This window comes from Cavia porcellus, unplaced genomic scaffold, assembly GCF_034190915.1.
Source record: "Cavia porcellus strain 051 isolate PalLab524CR breed Dunkin Hartley unplaced genomic scaffold, mCavPor4.1 scaffold_23, whole genome shotgun sequence".
NCBI classification, from domain to species: Eukaryota; Metazoa; Chordata; class Mammalia; order Rodentia; family Caviidae; genus Cavia; species Cavia porcellus.
This window is the reverse complement of record NW_026947506.1, coordinates 5,690,246-5,711,069: the sequence shown is the minus strand read 5'-3', so window position 1 is coordinate 5,711,069 and position 20,824 is coordinate 5,690,246. Positions and strand designations below refer to the sequence as shown.

Below are 20,824 nucleotides of genomic sequence, written 5' to 3'. Positions count from 1 at the left end.
GTGTGTTCACCTGGTTGTACAGCAATCACACCAACAATATTAGGACAGTTTTGTCACAAGAAAGAGCAGCTCCACAACCATTATCTTGCACTCCCAACTTCTCTCGCCGTCTCCCCTGTCTACCCCTCTGCCTTACTCCCTGCCCCTGGAACATCAATCGTCACTCTCTGTTTGTATTTGCCTGGCCTGCATACACATTAAAAACCATGCCTCCAACCTAGCTGGAGTTTTCTGTGCTGGGAGCTTGGTTCTTGGTGTACCCTTGTGGGGAGCTGGTGTGCCCTTGTGGGGAGCTTGGTGTGCCCTTGTGGGAACTTTATGGGTAGCACCTAATTAGGTCTTGGAGGTATCATTCTTGGAGAAGATTTCTACAGTTCTTTCAGGACCACGGTCAGTTCCCGGGTCAGCTGCTCCCTGCCGGGGTCCCTGATTGCTCCCTTTGCTGTGGGCTTCCACTGTGATGCTGGTTGCCTGGCTATGGCAGAGTCAGTGACCCCTTTGTGTTCTTTGACCAGCACCTCCTTATCCCCCAATGTCTGGTAAGGACTTTCTACTGTCTCTCTACTTCTATGAGATCAACATTTTTAACATCCACATATAGATGAGATTATACCGTGTGTTTTTCTCTGCTGGGCTTATTTCACTTAACATATGTTGTCTTGATTTATCTATATTGTTGCAAGTGGCAAGGTTTCCTTCCTTTTTAAAGGCTGTCTAGCATCCCATAGTGTGTCCATGCTGCAACTTTTCTGCCCATTTGCCTATCAGTGGTCATCTGCAAGGTGATTCTGCACCTTGGCTTATGTGAACAGTGCAATGGTAAACATGGGAAGGCAGATTTAATTTTAAAATTGTTTTATAATGATTATGGCTAGTGTTTCAATGTTCCCCCAAAGCCTCATGTGATCATAGGTGGGACTTTTTCAGAGCTGGCTGCACCTAGAGTGTGTCATGGTGGAACTGATTCATGGTTCAATGCTAGGATTGAACCTAGGCACTAGGATTAAGGGTGTGAGTGCTACCTGCCCTAAGTAGTCTCAATAAGATAAAAAGGACAGAACGGCATTGTTAAGGTCCCTTGTTGCTTTGCTTCTGTCCACCATGAACTGTTGTTGCCCATCTGTGGTGTGCTGCCCTGCCTTGGAGCCAGCCAGCCAGTTATGGACTGCAACCTCTACAAACTGTGAGCTAAATAAGCTTTTCTTCCACTAACTTTGAGTGTTGGATATTTTGTCTCATCAATGAGAATAGTTAACGAAGACAGAATTGGGTACCAAGAGTGGGGTCACTGCTGTGCTGGTACCTGACCATGTGTTTCAGGAGTCTTTGGGACTGGCTTGTGGGATGAGTTTGGAAGGGTCCAGAGTTGCTGGCTGAAAACACAGAACTGGAACACCTTAGGCTGTATTTTATGGGAGATTCTGGTCACTGCTCAGAAGGCCAGAAAACTGATAGAAATCCTGCCAGTAAAGACCAGGCTCAGGAGGTTTTCTCTGGGAAGAAGGACTGCCTTGGCTTTTGGACTTCAAGCCATGTGTGTTATGGTTGGGCAGAAAGTTAGTCTGTGTTTTGCTCCTGTCCAGAGACTTCGTCTGAGATTGAGATTAAGGGTGGCAGACTGATAGTTAATCTTCAGAAGAAACTTCAAGGCAGTCTAATGTTGAGGCAGTGGCATTGCTACCAATTGGGGCTGTCAGTCAGATAGATCTGTGTTGAGAATGAAGAGCAAAGAGCCCAGCAGAATGCTCTAAAACATTGTGAGTTTGGCCAGAATGGAAGCTGTGGACTGCAGAGACAGAGCACAGGAGACTTTGACTGCGGAGAAGGGACAGAATATCAAAGATGGCCCGAGGGCATCACGAGAAACAGCAGGAAGAATCTTTCCTCCTTTAACTTTCCGTGTCAGGTATTTTGCTCAGCAAGTATAAAAGTACCTAAGACAACAACTAAAATGGGAACATTGGAAGGGGGAATGAATAATTGAGGGTTTGCAGGAGAGATTTAAGTCCTCATTACCATATCAGGAAGGCAGTAGATAATGCATGCCTAAGATGGCCAAAGAAGTACCACAGTCAGGACATGATTAAGTGGGATCAGAAATGTGGAGGTAAATCAGGAAGAAATGGCCAAAGAGATCCGAGGACGTGTCTCACGGGAGCAGGGGTGGGAGGCTGGGGACTGCCATTGTCAGCAGACGCCTTTAAAATATAAAGGCTGCGAGGACAGTGCCTTAGAAGTCATGACTTAGCACACAGCGATCAGCTTATGAGTTATTGTCTGTAATTGTCACCTTGTGCTTTGAAAGTATTCAATTATTTTTCTCCTTTTACAAACCGTCGATTATGTTCTGGTTCAGCACATCGGTCTTGCCGTTGTTTGACACTCAAATTTTTAAAATAAGTTCTGTTTTCCCTATTGTCTGTAAAAAGTTTCAAACAGGCTTAGTAAGAAGTGAAAGATACTTGTTCAGATGATGCTGGCTACTGGACAGAAGCGGGCAGGAGGTTGGAGAAGCAGGCCCAGAACCCACGGGTGCAGGTGCAAAAGGTCAGCGCCCCCCAGAGCCCCGCGAGCATCCGCTCTGTCCTTAGTTCACGTAGCCTGAGGCTGGGAAGTCCAGGTCTGGGAGCTGGGCTCTGGTGAGGGCCTAGTGCTGTGTCAGCTGTGTCATCAGGGCAGAATGTGGAGGAGTAGGAGAGCAGGATAGAAAAAGCGGGGTGGAATGTGGCTCTATCTGGAACCAAGTCTCACGATAGTAACATCAATCTGTTTGTGAGCCCAGAGCCCTCAAGACCTGAGTGCCCCTGGACAGTCACGGCTCTCAAAATGCCTACACGGGGCCAGGTTTCCAGCGTATGAATGCTGCCCTGTCCCCAAATCAAAGGTGCTCTGATACTGAGTAGCCAAACCCCACCATTTTTTCTGACTTGCCCCCAAGGGACGCCTGTGTCTTCCTCCCAAACCATTAGGGGTTTCCATGCCACGGGGTGGGGGGATGGGGGGTGGGGGAAACCTCCTGCCTGCAGACTCTTGGTGTGGGGTGAGACCAAGTATCTGACTTCTTAGATGAGGAAAACGGAACCCAGAGAAGTTAAAGGCAAGAATTCAGGCTTAGGTCTTCGCACACATTTACCCTGGTGGATCTGTCCTCAGCTCAGCAAATGGACTTCTACTAATAAAGCTAGGTGAGCATATAGGCAGGAAGAGGACCCAAGGTCACCTATGCCGTTTGGATAGAGAAGTGGACTGATTCCCACCCTGGGATATTTGCAAGATGAATGTAAGTGTTCCAGAGGGGCTTGGATGTCTCTGGGGCAGTCTCCAGTCTCCTGCCCGCCTCTAATGGGCAGACAGTCAGTAGAGGGTGTGTGTGTGTGTGTGTGTGTGTGTGTGTGTGTGTGTGTGTGTCTTGGTTACTTTTCTCTTGTTGCTGGGACAAAACACCTGACACCCCAAATGAAGGAAGAAAGGTTTACTCAGCTTATAGTTTCTGGAGGTTTCAGACCATAATCAGCTGGCTCCAAGGCAGGGTGGCCTGGCACCGGGGCAGCACTCTCAGGTGGCAGCCAGAGCAAAAAGAACACAAGCCTCTTGCCTCCCTTGTATTGTACACAGGTCACTCCTGCCAACCCCCAGGGCTGGTGAAGCACTCACAAAATCTCCTTACCCTCCTTTGCACAGCATGAGGATATTTACAATGTAGGAACCCTGGCTCCCTGCTGAGTCTCTCAGTTAAAATTTCTAAACTTCTCAAGTTGACACAGTTATCAACCCTAACTGTGTGTGTGTGTGTGTGTGTGTGTGTGTGTGTGTGTAGTGCATCTCTTTAACACATCCTCGTGGGTGAAAGAGAAGCAGCTGGGTGTGAACTGTGCTGTCCCTGAGAACTTCATGCCTCCACCTCAGTGGAGAATTCCAAGGGGCAGGGGAGCGGTGGCTCCGTCTTCTTGCTGTTCCTTGCCTGGCTGTCATCCTTCGAGGGTCACCGTCCTGCAGCTGGAGTGATTCCAGCGAGTGTGTGGACCCAGGCAGCCACTGCTGCTTCTTGCCCTGGAGAATTCCAGACTCTCCAGGCTGAGGGTCCCCGTGTTACCTGCCATTCCCCTGGTGCCCGGCCATTGTTGGAATGACTCGCGTTTCTAAGACATTTAAGATGCCCAGAAGTTACGTCTGAGGTCGCCCCCTTCTCCACTGAGCTGGATCTGACTCTCGTCTTCATGCAGTTGCATCTAGAAGTCATTTCAGACTCCTTTCTGTGCCTCAAACCTCGCTTGGTTTCCCGCAGGGGACCACGTCACGGTGTCTACTTTCTAAACCTTTCTAACTCTGTCCCGTCGTGTGCAGTACAGTGACCATGGCTCTGTTGTGGTCCTTAGCACCACCTTTCTGGGCCACTGTAACTGCCCTGCCAGGGTCCCTGTGGTGCTTGTGAAATTGCCTTCCTCCTGGCCAGCACCCGGCCCCTCCAGAACCCAGGTCTGACCGCACTTCCCTTCCTAAGCTCCTTCCCCAAGGCCCCAACCCTGGAGTGCCCTGTATTCTACTCTGTGGTCACCACAGTGTCCTGTGGGATATTTTCTTGAACAAAGAAGTCTGATTCTCTGGGGCGATAGGTTTGCTCAGCACCAAATTCAGTCACCTGCGACAGGACTTCTGGTGGTGTGCTTTGTGACACTCACGGTGGGGACAGGAAGGCAGGAATCTCAAACTTTCACATCAGACTTTTCTTTTTTACGTGAGATGTGAGCTCCTCCTAAGACCCCTCCCTCCCATGGCCTGGGAAGTCCCCACTCCTAGGACAAAAGCGATGCCCTCTGTCCAGCACGAGGCCCTGCAGAGGGGGCCTGGCAGTGTGTCAGGGGCTAAGTCATAGCTAGTGCCAGTGGTGCTCCCACCTTGATGCCATGGCGGGACCAACTCCAGAGAGGCATCCTGCACATGTTTGACTGGCAGCCAGTGGCTCAGCAGGCAGAGCAGGGCAAGTGCTGTGGGGAAGATGTTTGTGCCACCTGGGACCTCCCTCGTGGTCCGCAGCAGGTCCAGAGTGCACATCTGCCCATGCACCTGCCTTCCTCACTCGCAGGGCAGGAGGAGGCCCCAGAATGGCTGGACTGTTGGAATAGAAAGGGCCAGGGGTGGGGGGTGCTGATGGTTTAGTTGGTACACTCAAGGATGGAAAGGATAGAGGCCCAGAGAAAGGATGCGGCACCTTTGTAAGAATCACGTCGTCTGTGCCTACTTTACCCGTGAGTTAATGACTCCTCCTGGTTAATCTTGCTTATAATTGATTGTTGCTGTATCTTGTAACTTCAGAGCCAAACCCACCCCGACAGCACATGAACGCTGCCTTCCCTTCCCCCAGGCTGGTGCGTGCTGCCCCTTGGGAGCCCTACGTCTGCCCCTTGGGAACCCTGTGGCCACCCCTTGGGAGCCCTGCGGCTGTACCTCGGGACCCCTGCGGCTGCCCCGTTCTCACCAGGCATGGCCTCTTGTGGGCAGGGGCCTACCAGCGGCTCTGTTGGCACTGGGTGGCGTGGCTCAGGTGGGTGGCTCCCCAGGACCAAGCACATTTCTTCCCGGTTCCTGATTCTGTTTCCATTTGCCCCGGGTGGTGCTCGTTGCTGAATTCCTTTGTTTCACTGCAGAGCCCCAGAGTGTTGGGTATAAAAGAAGGGTTTCCAAGGCCTGGGGCCCGCCAACTGGAGTGTTGTCCTTGGAGAAAAGACCGGGAAGCAGTTTATATTCTGGGCTCCAACACTGGCTCCCCTTCCACACCCAGCACTCCCTGGGCTGTGGTCCCCTCTCTCCTCACTCCCAGGGCTTCTGGGCCTTGTTGTGGGCTCCTCGAGGCCCCCGTGGTTCCTGCGTGAGCAGCAGTGTCCCCTGCCTGTCCCACCCTGCCCTGTGCAGTGCACAGGGCACCTCCCCAGCTCTCCCAAGTCCCAAATCAGGGCCTTGTTTCCCGTCAGTTCCCAGGCCAGGCAGCTCCTCCCAGCACCCGAGGAAGAAAAGACTTGTCTCCAGACCTGAAAAGCATACATTTTTCTTTCTGTTCCATTCTCCAAAAAGTCAGGCTCATAAAAAGGAATACAAATTACACCCAGCAGCTCTTATCAGCTTGGTAAAGAATTGCTACATTCAGCTTTATTGCCCTAAAAAAGAATTCAAATGCTTCCATCTTTTAAAAACAATTTGGGTTGAGCAAAGGAATTCAGTCTGTGTGTAGAAACAGCTTGTGAGACCACATGGAGTATCAGCCCAGGGGTTGACAGTGTTAACCTTGGAGTCTGGTGCTTTCACTGGGCAGCTTGGGGCGGTGTCCTTGTCCTTCCCCACGGTGGACACCCTACTGGGACGTGCGTCTCAGGGGCTGACTGCGGTACCTGGGAGGGCGTGATGGGACCCAGCAGCCCTGAGAGGGACTCCTCAGTCCCGAGCTGTCTGCACACCCTCCGACTGCAGTGCTGACACTGTGAGACCCTGTCGCTGGGCCATGGAGGCCAGCAGTGTCTTCTCAAGCCCCAGTATAGCATGGAGAAACCCAGCGGAGGGAAAGGGGGGGAAACATTTCTGGTCAGGTTTGAATTGACTCTGTTTGCATCTGACACCTTCTGAAGCATGAACGGCACAGCGGATGCAGCAGAAACGGCTCTGAGTGGCCACTTGTCCCCAGGGTCTGCATCTCCTGGGCTGGATACAGGAGAACTGAGCCACTCACTGGTTCACAGCGTGGTGGCAGTGCCTGCTTGCACACAGCCAGATGGGCCATAAGTAAGCTCTGGAAGGATTTGTCCTACTGGAGATTCTGGTTCTCAGAAAGGAGCAAGTGACAGTACTGTGTGACCAAAGGCCTGAACGCCTTGCTTATTTATCTGGGAGACGAGCCGGGTAGGAAACCAGGCTCCTGTGGCTTCCCTTCGGGGTACCACCCGAGGAGCCTCGAGGATGAGGACGTGGGTAGCCCAATGTGGTTTCTGTGCCCTCCAGGTGGTGGGGACACAACGGACCATGGATTAAAAGCTGAGCACCCGTGAGCCGATCCTCGTGGGCGCTGCCTGACTTCCATTCCCCAAATTGATCTTATTAAACAGATCGTGCCTGCGAGCAGACTCCGTTTCATTTTTCTGCTGATGTTAACGCTGCCTTGTAAATGGGTCGCATGTTGCATATTCTCACGTTTTATTACAGTAAATTGCGCCTCCTGCGCAGCCCAGGAACCGTCTCTATTTCATCTGAAGGATCCACAAATGATCTATAATGAATCCTCCTCCCCGGAGGCAGAGCTGCTGCTTCTGCCCTCTGCCAGGTTTGGACTCAGGCTACAGGGAGGGCGGAGACCCAGGCAGTCTCGTGATGGACTGGAAATTGCTCGGATCTGACTGACTGTTGTAGTGTTTAGACAACCAGGCTTGCTTTCTTTTTCCCTCAGTTGCAGCATGAGGGTGTTTCTGAACCTCCTCTTCCCCCTCCGCCCCAAGCTCAGCTGCCTTTCCCTGTGCCCAGGTGGAGGAGTTTCCTGTGCTTGCCCTGGACTTCTGAGCTCAGAGATGTCTCCTCTAGCAAAAAGTAGGAATCGATGATTTATGCTGGGCAGGAAGGGCTGGCTCCCGGAAAGGGCTCCGGGAAGACACTGGAAGATACTTGCAATGCTTCTTGGTGGCACCTAGAAATAGCATAGAGTGAGGAGCAGGGGCTGTGGGGAACTGGAGGGCCCATTTCAAATGAGGGTGAGGCCCCCATGTGTGAGATGTGGCGTGTACATGTACTCACCCCTCACGATAACCGTAATCACTAGGTGCTGCAAACATGCACAGGGCAAATGAGAGAAGTGGTTGAGCTGGGATCTCAGGGCCTTTGCTCACAAAACCAGCTGCTGTGAGATGCAGGGGCCCCCATTATAACTGCTCTTTCACGTTCCCCTGGGATGCCAGGCACCTCTTCTGAAACCCAGGCCTCCTGGGGGCTGCTTTGCTGATTTTCCCACAAAGGCTCCTCAAGCCGTCATCCACTCTCCTCCTCTGCACAGGAGGGGACATTGTGCTCCCTCCTGCTTTGGAGGGTGACACTGTGGTACAGGGAGGTTTATTCCTAAATAGCAGGTTGTTGCCAAGGCAGCCGAGGGGCTTTAAAGTTAGCTGGGTGTGTGTGCTTGGGAAGGTGCCAGGCCATGGGCTCCATGGGCTCCATGGGGGAGATGTTTCCCAATGTTAGAGTCAAGGTTTTAAAAAGATGCTAGTTGCCAACAAGCTCTTATTATCTCTGGCTCCCCGTGTCGGGGAGGGTGGTGCCCAGATAAGTGGCCAGTAATTAATGCACACATAAATAATCGGTGGCATTTGCACTTTGCAAAATAAATCCTCGGCAATGGGGTTGGAAGCCTTCCACGGGGAAGTTTTCTCCCACTCATTTCCTAGTCCTGGGAGCCAGGATGCAGCCAGACAGCCTCCCCTCTGACAAACAGAGGGCATGATGGTCTCGGGCTTTGGAGCTAGTTAATCTGGAGATGGAAGACACTGCTGCTGGTGATGGTGCGCTTTTCAGAAATGACAAGAAAGCCTGTTTTGTTCCCATTGTCATTGGCCCGGCCTGGGCCTGGAGGCTCCTGTGCTTTCCCTGACAGTTGTTTGGGCTTTTGCAGAGCAGCATGGCCAGGTGATGATGAGAACATGGGCTTTGGAGCCGCTGGACTTGGGTTCCAGTGTGGTCTGTGCCGCGCCCTGGCCAGGGGCCTTCTGCAAGGTCTGCATCTTGGTTGAGGTCTCAGTCCCCGTCTGTGACAGCAGACAAACCACTCCTGACCTGGTTAGGTGGTTGGGAGTAGATGAGGCTCAGAGGGACATCGCATTGTGTTAAGGAGGCGCCTAAGAAAAGCAGGCTCTCGGCACCCTGGGAAACGGTGCGCCTCAGCTGCAGATGCTTCCTCCGGCGTGCTCAGCACCCAGCTCCTCCGCTTCCATCTGGCTCTGATCTGTGTCACCACGCCACAGAGGGGCAGCTGTGATGTCACCTCCGCCCCTGCCTGCGCTGGTTCCATCCAGAGCCTGCAGGGGGCTGGGAGATGGAGCCAGGCTTCAACCTTCTTCTCTATGGGAGCTCTTGGATCGGGGTGGCCAGGACAGAATTCAGATGTCCCCTGTCTCCAGGGGACAGGATGGCATGTTGGTGTCTTGTATCACATATGCCCCAACACTGCTTCTACCACTAGCCCCTGGGTTCAGAGTAAGCTGCAGCTCACATGCGGGGGGGACACCTTCCTGTCCTTACTCGGACGCCCCAGCACACGTGACACAGGCATTGTGAGGACAGCATATATATGTCCATGCAAAGTGACACATTTGACAGCCAGCTCCATCTCTGTATGTGGTGTCTTCTCCCCTGGCTGCCTCTGTCCACTCCCAAGACCCGTCCCGTGAGCCACTTACACTGCTAGCATCTGTCACCTCGTTTGCTCAGAAGAGTTCAGAGAAAGTCAGCTTGTCCCTAGGAAGTCCCGTGTCCTCAGCTCTTCTTCTAGAGGGTTCTGATGGCCGCAGGATCTAAGCTCATGGTCCCTGGGGGTGGGCCAGGGCTTGCAGGGCTCATAGCCACTTAGCAGGGCGACCTGTACTGGTTGAGCTTGGGCCACTGCAGCGAGTGAGTCCTTCGGGTTTACCTCGACTTGGGTCCTGGCTACCACACTCCAGGGGGAGCTCTGTGGGTGCGCGAGCCCCCACTGGACCACCGCTTTATGTGGTGGATCCCTATGCCCTGGCCAGCTGAGGTGCCTGCTCCATGAGGGACACAGGATCAGTCCTCACTAGCCTGGGGGGTCAGCTCCTCTGTGCAGGTGCCTCCAGTGTTACTGGGACAGGGAGCCGCAGGTCAGCTGTCAGGCCTGTGCTCCCCACCTGCTGGGTGAAGGAGAGCGGGTAAGAGGGCGGAAGGCAACAGTCAGTGAAGAGCAGGCAGGAGCCTGGGGACAGGGACATGGGGGCCTTCGCGCTGACTGATGGTCCACAGTGCGCTTCCTCCCGGGCTGGCGGCTTCGAGTGTAATTTCATTTAACTGGCACCAGAACCCCAGGCGGGAGGTGTTTGTTTCAGGTTGGGCTCCCAGAGCTGCCTCGGAAAGGAGGATTTATGTGAAGATGATTTATTAAGAAGCATTCCCAGGGAAGTTAAAGCTGGAAACAGAGTCGGGGGTGGGGGGTTGGGGCATGCAGGAGACCAACAGAGGGCTCTCTGGCTCCACTTTGCAGAGGGGTTCTGGACATCACTGAGGTCCACAGGAGGTCCCAGGCAGGGAGCAAGCCTGCTGGGAACTGTCTCCGGGGACCCTTTGTCCAGGATAGAGGTGTGAATTCTGGACACCCACAGTGCCAAGCAGGGCTCAGGCAGCTGGAGTCCTGAGGGGGTGCCATTGGGTGTGGACATGTCTGGGGGGGGGGGCCCTGGAATCTGATGTGCACAGGACAGGAGAGGGGTGCAGGTGGAGCGTGCAGCCTGGCTGGTGCTCAGACACTGTGAGCGCATGGAAGTGGCCAGAGGAGGGGAACAGGCTGCCTGGGGCACTCAGCCAGAGTGCCACAATGTGCTTGCTGATGCGGGGAGGACTCTCACTACCCTGGTGCAGACACTGCTGGGAGAGGAAAGGAGGGGGTACTGTGAAGGGCAGTCAGCGGAGCAGGGGCACCCGGGCCCCGAGCTGGGCATTGGGCCCTTGAGGCCTGCGGGTTCTCATGCAGCCCTGGGTACCTGCCCCTTCTTGTCACCTTTGCCAGGCTCTGTGTGAGCTGTAGCCTCTGCAAAAAGACCACAGCCTAGTGCTCTTTATCTCCACTGGGGAAAAGAGGCTTAACAAATTAGCTGCTGCTTAATTGGTGCGGAAAGTAGGACAGCGAAGCTGGCCAGTTGTCCTGTGGGGTTTTCTGATCAATTCCCTGGCTGATACCTTCCCCGTGTGAGTCTGACACCTGGCGGGAAGGCTCCTTTGGGGAGCTGGGCTTCTACCTGCTGCCTGGGATCTCCCTGCCCGACTCAAGTGGTCCACAGTGGTGGCTCCCGTGGGGCCGCCAGAAGCCTCCTCACCTGCACAGGTGTAGTACATCTTCCCATGCAGAGAGCAGGCATCCTGGCCAGCAGGGCTGGGGGGCAGGATTGGGGCTCGGATTGCACACTGGGTCCCAGGAACATCACGCCACCCAGCAGATTGGGACCCCGATCGGGAGTCTGGGGTCTGGCCTTTCAGAATCACCCGGGAGGTGGCTCTTTCCCTCCAACTACCTGGAGTCAGGACATTCTCACAGATACTAAGCTGGTGGCCTTCCCTGGTTATTGGAGCTGTTGGTTTAAACTCCGCGATCAGGGGCTGTGATGAGAAATTCCGGTCTCTGTGTTCACAGACACCACACCTCCTCTAGCTCACCTACTGGTCTCAGGCTGACATGGTCCTCGCTGATGATGAGGCCACACCAAGCGGTGTCCTCCATAAAGCTGGGTGACCCAGAGGACACCAACCAAGGGCAGAGTAGACCCTTCACCCCTGCATCGCAAGGGTCTTAAGGGTTTACCCAGGGCCTCTCAGGCATCCCCCATCTTCTGAGTGTGAGAGTGGCCCCCAGTCTCCTGCAGGCGGGGGAGGCAGCCTCGAGGTCTGTTTGAGTTGGCACCGTGGGCAGCTGAGGATCGGTGTCATGGTCATGAAGAGAGTGGGACAGGGGGCTTGCAGGGCCTGAAGAGACTCCAGGGGCCAAGCTGGAGTGTGAGGTGGGACCTGCACACAGGAAGTGGGGATCCCTTCTGGCCCTTGCTTCCTGGGAACGCTGGGGACAGGACGGTGCCTTCTCTGTGCCTGATTCTCCCTGAGGCGAATGACAGGGGAGCAGGTGTCATTTCCATTCTGCAGACAACCAGAAGGACAAAGGGCAGCGAGGTGGCGGTCACCCCCTTCCGATCCTGCCTCTGTGGGTATTCTCAGGGCCTGTCCTCTTCTCATTCATGGGCCGGAGAACAGAATCTGCATCTTTCAGGTCCCCCAGGCCCAGGGGAGCCTTGCTCCCCTGGGTGCAGCTGGAGCTTACCAGATCTGTCCACGCCCTCCACCTCACCACCCTCACCATCGGACACGCCCAGGGATGCTGGGTGAGGTTCTCTGTTGCCCTGTGAAGGGTCCTGGGCAGCCTGGGACCCTGCTGGGCTCTCTGGCTCTCATTTGTTAAGTAAGAGTCCAACTCTCGGTCAGCCCACTCAGGACTGCTTCTGTCTCTCTCCCAGACAGAAGGTTTCTTTCTCTCAATAAATATATTCTACTTTAACCTCTATTGTTCCTAAAATTCATTCTTCCATTTTAGAGGACAGAAGCTTGTACTGGACACCCAGTAGGCTGGGAGTTTCCTTTCCATTTATCAATTGGAAGTCTTCTACCGAGATCTTGGATGGAGCCTTAACGCTGCACACCTACCTAAGACGAAGATGCCTAGCATCTGTCTACGCCTTTAGACAGATCCTCTGCAGGGCACCCCTGGCTGCCGATCGACTATGATGTGCTCCCTTCAGCCTGAGGAAGTCAGATTGGCATTGCTCATTTCTTCCCCAGGGCAGTTCAGGTTACTTCTGTGTGGGAATGTTATAGGCAACTGAGATAGAAACGTTATGGGCAGTCAGGCGGGGCTGGACCCTCGAGCCAGTGTGGAAGGCTAGATACCTTGTAACCATAGAGGAGGTGGATTCCTCAACTGGGAGCCAGACCTCAAGATAAAAAGACAAAACAATCGCAACCACACCCTAAGTATCAACATCGGGGATTCATAGTCTAAATATGATCACCTTCAGGAGCCGCTAACCCAGCTACCTACAGGAAAAGTCCTTTCCACTTGCTATGCGACTCGCTTCCCATTTGCTGCCGGTTTAATCAATTCTACTTGAGACATTACACTTGTAATCTTATTGGCTGACCATAGCTCTGTCCTGCCTCATGCCCGGTGGACCTGCCTCGCCTCATGGTTTTGCTCTATAAAAATCCCTGGAAAAGGTGGGGTCCTTGCAATCCATTTGGGACCCCTTCTTGTCTCTGTTGGACAGAAGCTTTCTTTCTCTCAATAAGTATATTCTGCTCCAAAAAGAAAACAGAGTCTGAGTCTCAGTACGGGCCAGGAAATGCTTTGCTAATAAACTGAGGAGTCAAACATGAGAATGTTAGCCTGATGTCATCTGGCATGATTTTAAGGAACACACCTGTTTGATTTGACTGTGTGGGTAGCCTGTTAGTGGTGTGATGTAGATGCTTTTTCTGCTCAGGAGTCACTCAAAGAACCTACAGGGGATGATTCCGGAGGGGCCAATGGGACATTTTTACTGCAGTCACGTGTTCTTTTAAATCAGAGACACACTACGAGATGATTTTAGACATTTTTATTTTTCTCGTTGAAAGAGAAATAAGCATTCCATCATAAGAGGCAGAGTAATAATACTATGTAAGCAGAGGTGGGCAACCAGCTGTTAGCTCTCACCCAGGTCACAGGTGGCCGGCCTGGTGCCTGGTGCTCCAGGGAGGGAAAAGCACTCATAAAACACACAGGAATCAAAGTGAAGAACGGGGTGCGCCTGCCTCAGGCTCCTGCCTCGTTTGTGCGTTCGGCAGTGTTGATTGTACACCCACTATGTGCTGGTGATAATGTGAAGTTCGGGGACCCGGCTGTGACCTAGGAGAGGGGACCTTGCCTTCTGCCAAGACAAATGAGTAACCAGTGAGCTGTAACCATCCGAGCCCAGCTGGGCTCTGTAACAAATGGAACAGGGCACAGTCAGAGAGGGTGGGTGGGCAGCTTCAGGGCGCTGGGAGACCCCAGAGGGAGGTGGCTCCAAGGCCCAGCTCAGAGCCCCTGTTCACTCTGCACAGCCGGATGAGCTGCCTTGAATCCAGCGTCTAGTTTCCTGATGCTGCAGCCTGCCTCGGGCTGATGAGGGAGCATGGAGGCTCCTGCAGGAAGGTGTTTGCGGGGAAGGCAGGCCGCCTGCGCTGTGGCCCCGAGACCTCCATGGGAGCTGCTCCCCTGACCTCACACCAGGTTGGTGTGGGAGAGTGACATGAACTGGGGGATCAGATCTCTGCGTCCAGTTCATGCCGCCAGAGGCAGAGGCTGAGGCAGAGGCAGAGGCTGAGGCAGCTGCAAAGGGCCTGGGGGGACCGTGGGTTGAAGAGCAGTGTTTACTGCCCGTCTTACTGCCTCCCCGGTGCCTGCCGGCTCCAGCCTGCTTCTATTCACCTGAGCTTTTTTCTCTCTGCAGGCCGTGGAGACCAACCTGGCTTCCAAGGACAGCCACTGGGTCTTTGTGAACGAGGTAAGAGCCCTGGAACAGGGAGGGCTTGGCCAGTGCCGAATCGAGCCCTGGCCCCCCGGGAAGCTCAGAGCAGTTCCTCTGCTGTCCGGTTTGACCTGGGGCTCCGACTGCCAGGTGACAGGCTGGAGGGCTAGGCTTGACCTTCCAAGATGCTGGCTCGGAGCAGGTGGGCAGCAGGGGAGAATCCAGACCTGAGTTTGGGGAACGTGTGGGGCAGGGAGGAGTGGAGTGAGGTGGGGCAGCCAGTCAGGGGCTGGGGCAGGCTGGCAAGTGTGTGTGGGTGGGGTGGAAGCCGCATTTCCTGCAGGCTGTTAACGGTGTGTGGGAGATGTGTGAGTGTGTGTGAGTCCAAGCAGGAGTACATGTGTGTTTGTGCATAGATGAGCCCATGTGGATGGCATATGTGATGGGCACATGTCTGAAAACGTTTATGTGTGTGTATAAGTTGTACATGTGTGTGGTGTGGGGCACGAATTTGTAAGTGTAAAGTGTACACTTGTGAGTGTGTGGTTATGCACTGTGTATGATTGTATGTATATGTAAATGGATGTGTTATGTGTGAGTTGTTGCTGTGTGAATGAGCTGTAGGTGCATACATGTGTGTGTTTGAGCGTGCCTGTGTGAAGGTATGTGTGTGGCTGTATGCATGGTGGTGTTGGCTGTATGTGCATATACAGGTATTTGTGCAAGTGTGCATGTGTGTGAACTGCATTTGTTTATGTATGAGCACATGTGCATATGTCTGAGTGCACACAGTATGCAAGCCAGTATGTGAGTGTGAGTGCACATGTGTGTATGCATGTATTTGTGTGCATGTGAGTGTACAGATATATGTATGGGTGTGCATGTTCGTGAGTTGTATGTATCTGCGAGAATGCTATATGCATATATGAGCATGTACATGTATTTGGGTGCACATGCATCAGTTGTATTACATGTGCGTATGCACATGTGAGTTGCATGTCTGAGAATGTCATGTGTGCATGTATGTGTGAATGTGTAAGTGCATGTGTGATTGTGCATGATTGTGTATGTATGTGTATAAGTGTGCATATATGTGTGTATGCATGTTTATATATGTGAGTGCATGCACGAGTGTGCCCATGAGTGCGTGATTGTGCCTATATGTGTGCATGTGTGTCTGCATGTGCATGTATACGTGCATGAGTGTGTGTGTGCACATGAATGTGCATGACATGTATGCGTGTGTATGTGTACACATGTGTGTCCTGCATGCGTGTGTATGCATGCGCATGTGAATGTACATATATGAGTATGCATGTGTATGAGTGTGCATTTGCATGTGTGCACATGTGTGTGAGTGTGCATGTGTGTGAGTGTGTAAGTGTGCCAGTCGTCGTGAGTGGGGTCCCTGCACCCATTCGTGGGATGGCTGGGAAGCGTGTCTGTATCTGGCTGTCTGTCTGGCGCGGTCCCAGGCCCCTGGGACCTCTCGGTGTCATTGGCCTGGTCTGTTCTCTTGTGGATCTTCTTTCTGGCCCTGGGCTCCCCGCAGGGCCAGCCCTGCCCGGAAGTGGCCTGTCCCCACATGCCCCAGTTTTTGTGTCCTCTTGGGAGGGAGCCCAGGCAGCCTGTGGCCCCAAGGCCATTTCCTGTGGCAGCCAGGAGGAGAACGTGCTTCCCTGGGCTGTGGCCCCAGCACTGCTGCTTTCCGGCTTCCTGCAGGAGGGCACGGGGCTTATCACGCCCCGGGCGATTTTCTCACATGTGGTGCCAGCCCTTTCTGAGCTCAGGGTAGCATCCTGGCCAAAGTCTCAGTGCTGATGTTGATGCGTCAGATTCCCATCTCGTCAGCTCTGTGTTGGCCTGGGCTGGGCGGAGACATGCACTGTGGCCACCCCGTCCCCGGGGTGCAGATGTGGTGCTGGTCACAGATGAAGGGATGTGACCGCCCCTCCCCACTCTTCAGAGCTTGCGCCAGGCCTCCTTGATCCCCGACGTCTGGATTCTCTGTGCTCTGCCGGCTTTGCTGCAGGGCCTTCAAAGCCCGCCATCCTTTGTTCCAGAGCAAAGCTGCATTCCGGGGCCTCGGAAATCCAGTGTCCAGTGCCGGCTTCACGTTTGATGACTCCTCCACAGTGAATAGCCAGTGTTTCTCTGCTCGTCTTCAAAACTGAGCTTCATCTCCACATTTCTGACGGGTTTCCTTGCTCCCGAGTCCTGCCACCCTGGCTCCTTCACCTGGGGCCTCTGCCTCTCGCTTCTTGCTGTCCTTCCTGGGCGGGGTTAGTCCGGACGCCACCTGTGAGTCCCTCCCACGACACCCCGTACTCAAGCATCCTGGAATTTCTGGGGCAGCTGGAACCTAGGGCTCAGGGTCTCCGAGGAGACAGGTGGGGGGCCCCTGTCAGCCACCCCAGAGCAGCCACGCCCAGGGGGCCTGGCTGGGTCACAACAGGTCAGCAGTGCATCCTGGGCCAGCCAGGCTGCAAGGACCCTGGAGTGTCGCCGGGGACCTCTGCCAGTCTCCTTTCTTGGCTTTTCTCTCCACAGAGGACTCTTTCCCTTGAGTGGTAAATGATGACCCCTAATGCCTCTTTACCAGCTGTGGCACACCACACACTTGTCAGTGCCTGTGTATTATGATCTTCCTGGGTCCTCAGCGATCCTTTGGAGGGCAGTTACCATCATCCCCATTTTACAGGTGGAAAGACCAAGGCCCTGGAGGACATGCAGGTTTTCAGTAGTGCTTGTGCTGTTCTGCGTGAAAACTGTGGCACCACCACTCATGTGGTTGGGCAGAGATCTTGTGGCTGTGGTCAGTGTCCGATTTTGCAGAGCTAGGCAGCAGAGCTTGGGTGTGTGCTGTGGTGCGGACACCTCAGCTGGCCTTCGGTGCCAGTGCAGGGGTGTTTGAAGTCTGTGATGTGAAGGCAGAGACTCTTTACAGCTTTGACCCAGGCCTACAACCTCTGGTGGGTGGCTGAGGCGGTCTCTGAACCCTGTAGGTGTACACCCGGGAGCCGGCCGCATCCTGAAGGACAGCTTCCTCTGCTGGCGAGGCCTCGTGGAAGACAAAAGCCCTGACTTTCTTTGTGAGGCTACATCACTTTAAGCTCTGCAGAATTTTAAAGCTGTCCAAACACAGAGCTGCAGACCTGTCACTGTCAGTTGACCCTGTGGTCATGGGGAGACCACATGTGGTCAGTTGACCCTGTGGTCATGGGGGAGAAAGCAAGGGACAGGCATTGAATGGTGGGCCGCCTTTCCTCATCGCCTTCTGCATTCGGCTGCCTTGCGGGATCCCCATCTTCTCACTTGGTGAAAATGCTCCCCCGTCCCTGGTGGAGGTCCGGCCCCTCGGAGGGGCTCAGATCTGTGCCTCCCGCGTCTACCATGCTTGTCTTTTGGGATGCCGGCCTGCCCCTCTCAGGACGCCCTGCTCCCCTGTCCCTTGCGATTTCTGTCCTCTTGTCCTTTTTCTCCATTCTGCTTGGTCGGTGTGTTCTCCTGGATGCAGGAGAAGGCCTCGGGGCACCTGTTTTTGTTCGTGTCCCCGAGCACTGGTTTTCCTCAGTGTGTGCGTCTCCTCCGATCCCAGCTGCTCTGTCCAGGGAGGAGATCCCTGGACCCAGCGGAAGCCTGCAGAGTCCGTGAGCCTCGCTGGCGGTTCCTGCGGTCTTTGGGCTCTGCTGTGGGGACACTGGCGAGCAGATGTTTATTAGGATCGAAGCTGTATTTTCATTGACTGATGAAGTTGTAAGTTACATCAGATGAGGGTTTGGGGACTCGGAAGAACTTTTGGAAAATAAATTGAGCCATTCATCACGGTGGTCACTAGACTGGGCGTCTCTGGGGGGCATGAGCAGCTGTAGCGCGTTGCTGAATCCTCAATGCCGGGCAAATGATAGATTCTTAACAGGTCGGGCTGAAGCTGGTCGATGTGCGTGGCGTGTAGGAAATTGCATCAATGCGCACTTCCTAGTTTGCCTCTGAGAAAAGACAAAAACAGCAATTAAGAGCCGAGCTTCCTGGACGGAGGGAACCACACTGGGTCATCCATCAGAAGCTGCCCCTTTGAGGCCCATTGACTCAAATGAGGAAGGCAGCTTCTAGAACCTTCCATCGGCTGGACAAGGCGCTTTCTCTGCATGTGGTCTGCAGCGGATCCCAATCACCCTGACTTCTCTAATGCCTCGTGGGGACTCATCACGCTGGCTGGATTCTCAGCAAAGTGACAAGGGCTTCCCTCGGAGCTCTGCCAGCAGGCAGGAGACACAGGCGCCCGAGTCCGGCCCCTTGAGAGCGTCCTGCAGGAGGGCCTTTGTGGAGTCTACAGTGTTTTTACCTTGGGCTCTCCAGGAGCAGCTGTGTGCACTGGAGCTGCTCTGGTGGCGGCTCCGTTTTTAAATGAACACTTCCAGATGGGAAGCTACAGCGCACTTTATGGAAAATTGTTTAGGATGCTACCACGCAGTGCAGAAGCGCAGGCTGTGTGAGGAGAGCTTGTTCGTAAGGCGAGATCCCAGTTGCTAATTCTTAGTGGTGTTTCCTGTGTGATCGGGATTTTGTTCATGAATTCTCTACCTCTACCCCCTTCCTCAAGAGCTCTACCTGTGCTCTCTTCCAGAAGATTTAATGCTTCTGTTTTAACATTTGGATCTTCGATCCATTTCTACTTTAGTTTAGTGCATGGTGAGAGACATGGGTCTAATTTTAGTATCTGGAGTGTAGAAAACCAGTTTTTCTGGCACCATTTATTAAACAGGCTGTCTTTATTCCAGTGAACGTGCTTGCACTCTTGGTCAAAGATAAGGTGGCTGAATGTATTTGGAACTGTTCCCACATCCTCTAATCCGTTCTACTGATCCTCAGGTCTGGCATTTTTATTGTTTTACTTTTTTGGGGGGGCAGGACTGTACTGTTTTTATCACTGTAGCTTTGCATTATAATTTGAATTAGGATGCGTGATGTCCCCGCTTTGCCTTTATTGCCTAGGATTGCTTTTGCTATTCTAGGTCTCTCTGGTTCCAAATGAATTTTAGGAATGTTTTCTCTAGCTGTGTGAGGTATGCCAGTGGTATTTTGATTGGGATTGCATTAAATCTGCATTATAGTTTTGGGCAATGTTACTAATAGAGTGAAAGATAACCCACAGAATGGGGAAAAAATTTTAGCCATTTGTCCATCAGACAAAAGACTAATGTCTAGAACACATAAAAATTTAAAAAAAAGAACTACCATATTTAAAGACCTAGTCTAAACATGGGCATCTGCGATGAATAGACACTTCTCAGAGGAAGAAATGTAAGTGGCCAATAAATACCTGAAAGTGTGAGCAACATCACCAGTCATTGGAGAAGCGCAAGTTAAAGCAATGCTGAGACTCCATCTCCCTCCGGGAAGAATGGCCAGGACCAAGAAGTCAGCCAGTAAACAATGCTGGAGAGGCTGTGGGGAAAAGGACTCTTCTCCACTGCTGGGAGTGTAGCCTGGTGCAACCACTGTGAAAATCATTGTGAGGATCCCTCAAAAGCTAGGATTAGAGGTTATGTTTGACCCAGCTAGACCTCTTCTGGGTGTCTTCCTAGAAGAATTAAAAACGTCATACCACAGTGATTTATGGTACATGTGTTTATAGTATCACAGTCTGTAATAGCTAAACCTTGCCAACAACCCAAGTGCTCATCAGCTGTGAGAATGGATAAAAAGGGTTTTTTGTACTATGCAGTACTGTGCAGCCACAGAGAAGGATAAACTTGAGACATTCCTAGGGTAAATGGATGCATCTTGTGATCATACTTTTAAGTGAAATAAATTATACATGTGTGTAACTATTCAGTTTCTTTGGTGTGAGAGACCAAAAGGGTAAATAAGGACCAATGCGTGTAATAGGTGTGAAATAGGATGACACTGTTCAAAAGAGAAGGGAACTGAGGCAGGGGAAGGGGAAAAGGAAGGAAGGGAAACGAGAAACGAAATGATAAAAGAAAGATAAGATGGCAACAAAGCTTTGTGAATAGGAAGGGAGGCGGGCGGAGGGGAGGGAGGGGGTGAGAGAAAATCAAACCGCACCAGGACTCCTGCATTGCATGGGCGCCGATTCCCGGGGATGAGCGTGATTAGCATGAATTTCTGAACTGGCCCGGTAAACTTAATAAGCAACAGAAGGAGCCAGGCGCACCTTCCAGGCTCAGCAGGCAGCTTCCGCAGGAGGGAAGGGGCACAGTGGCACCCTCAGTTCCTCCCACACTGCCAGCCTGTGCCAGGGATGGCACCTCTTGTGTCCACTGCCAACCTGCATCAGGGACGGCACTTCCTGTGTCCACTGCCAGCCTCTGTGAGGGACGGCACCTCCTGTGTCCACTGCCAGCCTGCGTCAGGGACGGCACTTCCTGTGTCCACTGCCAGCCTCTGTGAGGGACGGCACCTCCTGTGTCCACTGCCAGCCTCTGTGAGGGACGGCACTTCCTGTGTCCACTGCCAGCCTCTGTGAGGGACGGCACCTCCTGTATCCACTGCCAGCCTCTGTCAGGGACAGCACT

General features: G+C 53.2%; 1 protein-coding gene across 5 annotated transcripts in view; it reads left to right on the top strand.

Moving 5' to 3' along the window:
• LOC100724914 (glutamate receptor ionotropic, delta-1) overlaps positions 1-20,824 on the top strand; it is a 580,436-nt gene that overhangs the window by 310,800 nt on the left and 248,812 nt on the right. For all 5 annotated transcript variants that reach the window (XM_063233725.1, XM_063233729.1, XM_063233727.1 and 2 more), the window contains one exon: positions 14,265-14,318. In XM_063233725.1, coding sequence (XP_063089795.1) covers positions 14,265-14,318 — 54 coding nt within the window. The remainder of the gene's footprint in view (positions 1-14,264; positions 14,319-20,824) is intronic.